This window comes from Epinephelus lanceolatus, chromosome 4 (genome assembly GCF_041903045.1).
Source record: "Epinephelus lanceolatus isolate andai-2023 chromosome 4, ASM4190304v1, whole genome shotgun sequence".
NCBI classification, from domain to species: domain Eukaryota; kingdom Metazoa; phylum Chordata; class Actinopteri; order Perciformes; family Serranidae; genus Epinephelus; species Epinephelus lanceolatus.
In genome coordinates, this window is record NC_135737.1 from 32,458,352 (window position 1) to 32,467,165 (window position 8,814).

The 8,814-nt window shown below is 39.3% G+C and overlaps 2 protein-coding genes across 2 annotated transcripts; one reads left to right on the forward strand and one right to left on the reverse strand.

Annotated features, from left to right (window-relative positions):
- Positions 1–414: 414 nt before the first annotated feature.
- LOC144462858 (uncharacterized) lies at positions 415–3,456 on the forward strand. Its single transcript, XM_078167512.1, has 7 exons — positions 415–488; positions 872–1,213; positions 1,636–1,762; positions 1,928–2,022; positions 2,658–3,017; positions 3,093–3,141; positions 3,230–3,456. Exons 2-6 carry the CDS (start codon positions 877–879, stop codon positions 3,116–3,118), a joined length of 945 nt encoding a protein of 314 aa, XP_078023638.1. The 5' UTR covers positions 415–488; positions 872–876; the 3' UTR covers positions 3,119–3,141; positions 3,230–3,456.
- A 576-nt stretch (positions 3,457–4,032) lies between these two features.
- On the reverse strand, positions 4,033–6,685 carry LOC117259219 (lithostathine-like). The gene is made up of 5 exons (XM_078167513.1): positions 6,626–6,685; positions 6,203–6,289; positions 5,340–5,699; positions 5,216–5,264; positions 4,033–5,127 (listed from the first exon to the last, which is right to left on the reverse strand). The coding sequence occupies exons 1-4, from the start codon at positions 6,669–6,671 to the stop codon at positions 5,239–5,241; spliced, it is 519 nt and encodes a 172-aa protein (XP_078023639.1). The 5' UTR covers positions 6,672–6,685; the 3' UTR covers positions 4,033–5,127; positions 5,216–5,238.
- Between the last annotated feature and the right edge of the window lie 2,129 nt (positions 6,686–8,814).

Genomic DNA, 8,814 nt, shown 5'->3' on the forward strand with positions numbered 1-8,814 from the left:
AAAACCATCATCCTGCCAATAGACTGGATAATTAGCTGATAAACGGAACACAAACTCCACTCCTTATGTAGGGTGTGTTCACACAGCCACTCCTATAGGCATCGTCTTCACACTTTAAACCATTCAGACATAAAGCTGTTTTATACTGATTTAGGATGTGCTGTCAGTTTGCTTTGGCAAATCTTTTGTGGGTTCATATTTACCCTCTAATATTATACCAATATACCATTACATGTGTTTGTACCTTAAAAATGAAAAGATGAACAGCCAAACTAAAGTTTGGAAATCTCCTCACACTTCCCCCAAATTAAAAGTCACTCTCAATCCCCTATAAACAAATGAGCACTCTGGTGTGGGTGTGTTTCTTTGGCCAAAAGGCGGAGGAGGTAAACAGCTCTATAAAGTGATGCACAGTGAAGTCTCCGGTTCACATTTCCCTACCCACCCTCCTAACACATTTTACAGAGCCACAAGTCTTCATTTATTGGGTAAGTTTTTGATGAATTCATACAGCATTAACATCAGATGGATACTGTCATTTTGGTGTTTAATCATGTAGAACGACTTCATACAAGTAGATATATTTAGACTTAGATATTTTTATTTTGATGTAGAAAAGTTGTGCATGGAAATTATAGATGAATTAGTGTGTTATTACACATTAGGTGCATGTTTGTCACATTAGAAATCAAGAAAAATCAAGACTCTTGAATATTTTTACTTCAACATATTGCATATTGCGTTCCCAACTAATGTTGCTGCAAGTTGAAATATGCAAATTATATTCCCATGAATAGATGAGCTAAATCTGGATCCATGGTGTGCTGTGCACTTCTCTCCTTAATCTGTGAACTTTTTTCTTTGGTTTCAGAAGCCATGGCACAGTTCATCCATCTCTTGCTGCTGCTGGGTATGTGTCATGTTGCAGCAACATATGTTTATGAAAGACAGGTGTGGCTGCTGGAGGGAAGCAGTGCCACTTTCCCATTTCCTTCACTTCGGACCATAAAATACTGTGGCAGAGGAGGCAGCAAGTGTGAATGTGATTCAAACAATTGCAAGTCCAATAATCTCAGCCTCCCCGGAGTCACAGTGACTGGCAGCGACCTGACCATTACCAACTTTACGCGAGAGAATGATGAGATCAACCTCTGCTATGATTCCTCTCCATCCAGTTCACCAGGTCGGTGTGTGCATCTGAATGTGTCAATAGGTAAGCACTTTAATCATTTGCCAAGCTGTGTTATCTCCTCAAACTTATTAAAACATTATTAAGAGTTCCTCTGTTTTTAAATTCACATGCTTTTCAAATGTTCAAATACCCAGTTTCCTTAAATGAAGCTAATGTCAGAGGAGCAGGATGACTTATATTGTCACAGCTGAGGGAATCATTTCATGTTGAAATGAACTTGGTCTCCCACATGACAGACTGTCAGAGTGTCACTTACTACTTGAACTTAATTCCTGGCATGAAGCCCAACAAGATGTGTGCACTTAAAACACTTTATTAGTATGTTTGCAGGAGAAATGGATTTAACAAATTCACATAGAGGAAATGAATAATGAGGAAGTTAAAGAAATCTGTCTGCACTCTGACTCTAACTATTTTTCTGGATTCTTCTCTTTATTTATCAGGTTGTTCAGAGTCAGGTGGTATTACCTTTGCAAAAGGTCAAAACAAACACAACGTGACGACTGTTGCTGACTGCAGGAGACTCTGTACTGAAGATCCCACCTGCCAATACTTCACATTTTATACAGAGTAAATATGTGTTGTGTGGACTCGTGGCCATAGAAAACATAATGAGCCAGCATATTTCTGTCATTTGATAAATATTTACTTTAAAAACACTATGTAGCAGCACATAATTGATGGGACATCTGATTCAACACAGATTTGTGATCAGCTTTAAATTTTTCCCCACAGCAAGAAAAACTGTTTCCTGATGACATCAAGAGATGACATGCTGATATACCTTTATTCCAACGCTGTCTCAGGGTACCCTGCTAGGGACGACTGTGGTGAGTTAAACTATAAACTGGAATTCTGTTCAGTATTTATTAGTCCCACAATTTTTCCTTAAAACCACAAAAACAAAAACAAAATATCATTTCAACGTGAGAAGTATTTCACTTATAGTTTTTCCCAATACTACTACTACTACTACTACTAATAATAATAATAATAATGATAATAATAATAATAATATTAGATAGGTCTCCATCTCACTGGAGATTTGATTTGACTGTTAGCAGTTTTACACCAGGTACATGGAAAAGCACTGCTAAATAAAGACTGCCATCCTATGGCCACTTATGATAGTGCAGCTTTTGTTGGTAATAATATCAGTGATGCATCTTTATTCTCAGTTCATTTAATCATGAATCATGTTACACACCAATGCTCAATGCCAGTAGACTACATGTCAGGTGATTACCATGGGACTACAGCAGAGACTCCAGCCTGCAAACATACATTTATTATTAATATTTCAGGTCCTCAAATGGGTTTTGCAGGTGTGGTTTGTTACAACAATGTAGCCTATAAGGATGATCTGTGGGGGCCCAATATTATATTATTTCATGGGGTCTAAAATCTCTGGCAGCACCCCTGGTTGCAACATGCACAAACTCTCAGTGTCACCTCTTTGATGCAGGTCTCCGGTTCTACAAGGAACACAAAAGCTGGATTGATGCCCTGCAGCACTGCCACAACAAGAACTCCACCCTGGTTCAAATCACCAACCAGCGAGTGAAGGAGGCAGTGAACTCTGTCCTACAAAATAAGAGCGGCTTGGATGGTGGAGTGTGGATCGGCCTGGAGCGCTCCATCTTTGGTGTCAACGTCCCCTGGCAGTGGATTTCAGGGGAAAGAGTAAAGGAACATCATTGGAGCAGTAGCGCTTTTGTCGACCCCTTAAACAACCACTGTGGAAAGGTCATCCAGGTGGAAGGGTCACAAGAATTCAAGTGGCTGGACGAAGACTGCCATAAAGAGCTGCCTTTCATCTGCCAAGGTAAGCTGCTGTTTGGTTTTCCACCCATTCTGACATGAGATTGTTGACAAAGTTTATCTTTCTTTTCATTTTCAGATCTGAATGGAAAGGCCTCGCCATAATCACTTCACTTCTCGAGACCAAGGTATATCAGCTGAAAACTGTTATGTTTTCCAGGTTGACAGCAGAAATGTTCTTCTCACTGTATGTTCTGTCTCGTTCATGTCCTGTAGATCCATCATGACGACTGCATGGGGCTCTGGAAACTACAAGAGTCACTCCACTATTCTTCTTGATATTATGTTTGAATGAATATTGGTGTTGTGGGCTACTGATTTTTGCATTCACTGTTCATTGCACTTGTTCTCACTTTCTAATTAAACAGCCTCTTTGACCATCACCAAGCTCATGATTTCATACTCTGGGAATTCTGGCCTTAAGTGGTGTTAAGGTCAGAGGTGAACACTGGGGTAATGCTACTACTACCACCGATGATGATGATAATGATTTTTCATGATGTATTTAAGGTACCACTTAAAATTTTAACCCCAAGTGAGATTTTCCTGAATGTTCAATCACATTCCTGTCAATACATTTCACCCAAAAAGTCAGAACAACAATGGCATCAAATTACATGAAGTAGTTCTTACTATATCATAGTATACCATATACACAATTACAGTGTGAGTGTGCATCAGTAGTATGTGCAGACCTCAGGGTTTTAAGTCATCATCACAAAATGTTGGTAGTTAAAATAATGGTGATGATGATAGTATTACAGGATAAACTATATATATTATACATATATACTGAAGCAATGAAACCAGTGAGGAAATGGAAGAGGAAGCAAAGGACAGTGCAGGTACCTGCTATACTACATACTGCCCACATTATTTATTTACTCATGTTGCTTATTTATTTATTGTCTATTCATCATAATAATTTCAGTGAGACATCTTTATTCTCATGTTGAAAAATGACTTTTAACTGGATTCAAAATTGAGGCAGGATATTAATAAACAAGATGAGAAGGAGGTGAGATTAAACATGTTTATCTTTATTGGATAAGTGATAATGAATAACAACCTGCATTAAATAAATTACAATATTGGTGAATTAAAATCCTTCTTCAGGCTTGTTTCATTAGATCTTTACCCACAATTCACCAGTAAATAAAATGCAGTCCATCAGAGTTCAAAGTGAAATAAATTTATTTATTTTTTTTAAATTTAATTTTATATACTTTATTAATCCCCGAGGGGAAATTCAATTTTTCACTCTGTTTGTCAATTACACACAGGTCCGAACACACACATGCACAAACTGGATGTAAACATGCACTAAGTGGAGAGATGTCAGAGTGGGCTGCCCATGGCAGGCACTCCGAGCGGTTGGGGGGTTCGGTGCCTTGCTCAGGGGCACCTCGGCAGTGCCCAGGAGGTGAACTGGCACCTCTCCAGCTACCAGTCCACGCTCCATATTTTGGTCTGGATGGGGACTTGAACAGGCGACCCTCCGGTTCCCAACCCAAGTCCCTATGGACTGAGTTACTGCCGCCCCCAAAAATTAACTGTGAGTCTTTAAAGATTACACACACACACACACACACACACACACACACTCTCTAACTCTGAGCTGGGCCCTGGAGCAGACAGTTGTTTCAATATTACATTCACTTTCATGCTGTTCACATTCCCCTCCCATTGTAGGCCTTGTTGGCAGAGCCCTCCGATCACCACGCTCTACCTCTGCCACCATTGTCTCTTAAACTCAGAACATCATGACATCACCTGAGTGCAAACACACCAACTTGAGCACAGATGGTGAAGGCATACACCATCATTTTTAGCTCCTAACTAGGGTAACAACAAGAAATGATTAACAATGATTATGTGTTTCTTGATTCTGATTATACACTGATTATTGATACATTCAGTTGAGTAAAATATGAGTAAATATTTCCCACAGAAAGCAAATCAGTCAGTTATTAGAAAGTGAGTACTAGTGCAATGAACAGTGAATGCAAAAATCAGTAGCCCACAACACCAATATTCATTCAAACATAATATCAAGAAGAATAGTGGAGTGACTCTTGTAGTTTCCAGAGCCCCATGCAGTCGTCATGATGGATCTACAGGACATGAACGAGACAGAACATACAGTGAGAAGAACATTTCTGCTGTCAACCTGGAAAACATAACAGTTTTCAGCTGATATACCTTGGTCTCGAGAAGTGAAGTGATTATGGCGAGGCCTTTCCATTCAGATCTGAAAATGAAAAGAAAGATAAACTTTGTCAACAATCTCATGTCAGAATGGGTGGAAAACCAAACAGCAGCTTACCTTGGCAGATGAAAGGCAGCTCTTTATGGCAGTCTTCGTCCAGCCACTTGAATTCTTGTGACCCTTCCACCTGGATGACCTTTCCACAGTGGTTGTTTAAGGGGTCGTCAAAAGCGCTACTGCTCCAATGAGGTTCCTTTACTCTTTCCCCTGAAATCCACTGCCAGGGGACGTTGACACCAAAGATGGAGCGCTCCAGGCCGATCCACACTCCACCATCCAAGCCGCTCTTATTTTGTAGGACAGAGTTCACTGCGTCCTGCACTGTCTGGTTGGTGATTTGAACCAGGGTGGAGTTCTCGTTGTGGCAGTGCTGCAGGGCATCAATCCAGCTTTTGTGTTCTGGGTAGAACCGGAGACCTGCATCAAAGAGGTGACACTGAGAGTTTGTGCATGTCGCAACCAGGGGTGCTGCCAGAGATTTTAGACCCCATGAAAGAATATAATATTGGGCCCCACAGATCATCCTTATAGGCTACATTGTTGTAACAAACCACACCTGCAAAACCCATTTGAGGACCTGAAATAATAATAAATGTATGTTTGCAGGCTGGAGTCTCTACTGTAGTCCCATGGTAATCACCTCACATGTAGTCTACTGGCAGTGAGCATTGGTGTGTAACATGATTCATGATTAAATGAACTGAGAATAAAGATACATCACTGATATTATTACCAACAAAAGCTGCACTATCATAAGTGGCCATAGGATGGCGGTCTTTATTTAGCAGTGCCTTTCCATGTACCTGGTGTAAAACTGCTAACAGTAAAATCAAATCTCCAGTGAAATGGAGACCTATCTATTATTGTTGTTGTTATTAAAAAACTAAAACTATAGCTACTATCCATGAAATACTGCTCACCTTCTTCTTCCTCTTCTTCTTCCTCTTCCTCATCTGAGTGTTGGGGACGGGTCTGACCAGGAGGGACTGATGTTGGGTTCACTGGAGCTGTATCGACATGAATTGATTAAGGTAGTGATTACATTTTGGATGACTTAAAACACTGAGGTCTGCACATACTACTGATGCACACTAACACTGTAATTGTGTATATGGTATACTATGATAGGGAAAAGGGAAATCTCACTTGGGGTTAGAATTTAAAGTGCTACCTTAAATACATTATTATTAGTAGTAGTAGTAGTATTGGGAAAAACTATAGCTACTATAAGTGAAATACTTCTCACTTTGAAATAATATTTTGTTTTTCTTTTTGTGGTTTTTAAGGAAAAATTGTGGGACTAATAAAGACTGAACAAAATTCCAGTTTATAGTTTAACTCACCACAGTCGTTCCCTGAGACAGCAGCTGAATGAGACTGTATCAACATGTCATGTCTTGATGTCATCAGGAAACATGTTGTATTGCTGTGGGGAAAAATGTAAAGCTGATCACAAATCTGTGTTGAATCAGATGTCCCATCAGTTATGTGCTGCTTCATAGTGTTTTTAAAGTAAATATTTATCAAATGACAGAAATATGCTGGCTCATTATGTTTTCTATGGCCACAAGTCCACACAACAGATATTTAGTACTGTGTATAAAATGTGAAGTATTGGTAGGTGGGATCTTCAGTACAGAGTTTCCTGCAGTCAGCAATAGTCGTCACTTTGTGTTTGGGTTGACCTTTTGCAAAGGTAATACCACCTGACTCTGACCACCTCTACCATAGAGGATCAGCAATGCAACAAAAGTAGGCTACTGGTCGAGATACAAGTGTCATAGAGAGAAGAGAGTGAAACACCATAAGCTCCTGTTATTAACTCTGGGGTTCGGGTTGTGTGGGGAGCTCTCCGCGGTGCTGAACGGCTCCCGGTGGGCGTATTTCTGCCTTGATGGTGCACCGCGACCTACCCTGGGTCAGCTGGGAAAGGCTTGAGGCGAAGCAGGCTCACGGCTTATGTGTTTGTCACTTTCTTTTTCATTTTAACCCACACCATGATCTTTTCCTAACCCTAACTAAGTGGTTTTTGTGCCTAAACATAACCAGACCTTAACCACAGGGCATCATGATGATTTCGGAACAACGGAACTTCGGAACAATGGGTAGACCACTTTTCGTACATCATAAGGCATCATATAATGACATTATTCAGTCATCAGGCCTTCACCTGTGTCACCTGTATTGTTACCTATGTTTGCTTTACTAATTTAGGCCCCATCTTGTGATTAAATAAAAACACACCTGGCAAAGAACAAACCAAAAAAATCAAATTCCAGTATCTCCAACAAATTATATCTAAGCTAAATAATACCATGAACTAAGCATGTAAAGAACAACAAATATTCCTTTTTTCCTTACAAGCTTATTTTATTTTTTGCTTACAGATAAACTTTTTAATAAGGCCTATCTTTAAGTATTAAGCTTTGATTTGAATTTTTTGGTTTGTTCTGTTGCCTGGATTGCTGTGTTTTTATGTAACCACAAGATTGCGCCTCAATTAGTAGAACAAACACAGGTAACAATACAGGTGACACAGATGATGAGCTGATGACTGATTTGTACCCTATCCTGAACATAATTACTGATTAAAAATCGACATCTTAAAATAACCAGAGATTCCTGAGGACTGTGATAGGTGAAAATGGAATAAAAAAAAAAAAAGACTTTTTTTTCAAATATTTTTTTACCTGCATAGAAACCTTTATTTGACAGTTATGAGACAGGAAATCACGGGAGAGAGAGAGGGGATGTGACATGCAGCAAAGGTCCTCCGGCCAGGATTTGAACCGGGGTTGGCTGCGTACGTGGCATTATACTTCGCTATGCTATGGCCACCCCACACTAGCTTTGTGTCCCATCTTGGCCACCCCAGTAAAAATGTCCTGGATACGCCACTGTTTCTCGCATGTAATAAAGTCACAAATATAGCTCCATAGAAAGCATTACTGGAAAACGGGTGTCACTTTTGGCCGTTTTCACCACCATTTCACCATAGACATGCATTAAAAATCCGTGTCACAGCTGGCTTGACGGCGGCTCGCAAATGACGGCTCACTTTTAACCGCAGTGTAACAAAGACTCCGACGCGCAGGACCACCGTTAGCGCGCTGTCTGATATGGGGTGCCGTTTGTAAAGTGGCTCACGCTGAAAATAACATCAACATTTTGCCACATTTAGCTTCAAACAATGTTTAAAAAAGTGTTGAGAATTTTTTAGAAATATATTAAATAGTTAAATCTAAATATTAAATGTGGCACCTAAATGTTAAATGTTAAATCTAAATATAAATCTAAATGTTAAATCTAAATGCTAAATCTAAATATAAATATTAAATCTAAATATTAAATATAAATATAAATATAAATATAAATGTTAAATCTAAATGCTAAATATAAATATAAATGTTAAATGTTAAATCTAAATGTTCTGGGTGAAAATAAATATTTAGCTAATATGCAAATTCACACTGCCGGTCACCGGAAGTACCAAAATAAAAGCTCGAGATGGTCAGACTGTGTTTATAGAATC

What these genes read in the sequence shown, in the direction of transcription:
- LOC144462858 (XM_078167512.1), top strand. Translation starts at nt 877, where the DNA reads ATGGCACAGTTCATCCATCTCTTGCTGCTGCTGGGTATGTGTCATGTT. An exon ending in GCATCTGAATGTGTCAATAG is followed by an intron (nt 1,214 to 1,635) that starts GTAAGCACTTTA and finishes TTTATTTATCAG; the next exon opens with GTTGTTCAGAGTCAGGTGGT. An exon ending in TACTTCACATTTTATACAGA is followed by an intron (nt 1,763 to 1,927) that starts GTAAATATGTGT and finishes TTTTCCCCACAG; the next exon opens with CAAGAAAAACTGTTTCCTGA.
- LOC117259219 (XM_078167513.1), bottom strand. Translation starts at nt 6,671, where the DNA reads ATGTTGATACAGTCTCATTCAGCTGCTGTCTCAGGGAACGACTGTG. An exon ending in TGTCTCAGGGAACGACTGTG is followed by an intron (nt 6,290 to 6,625) that starts GTGAGTTAAACT and finishes ATGTCGATACAG; the next exon opens with CTCCAGTGAACCCAACATCA. An exon ending in AGAAGAAGAGGAAGAAGAAG is followed by an intron (nt 5,700 to 6,202) that starts GTGAGCAGTATT and finishes TCTTTGATGCAG; the next exon opens with GTCTCCGGTTCTACCCAGAA.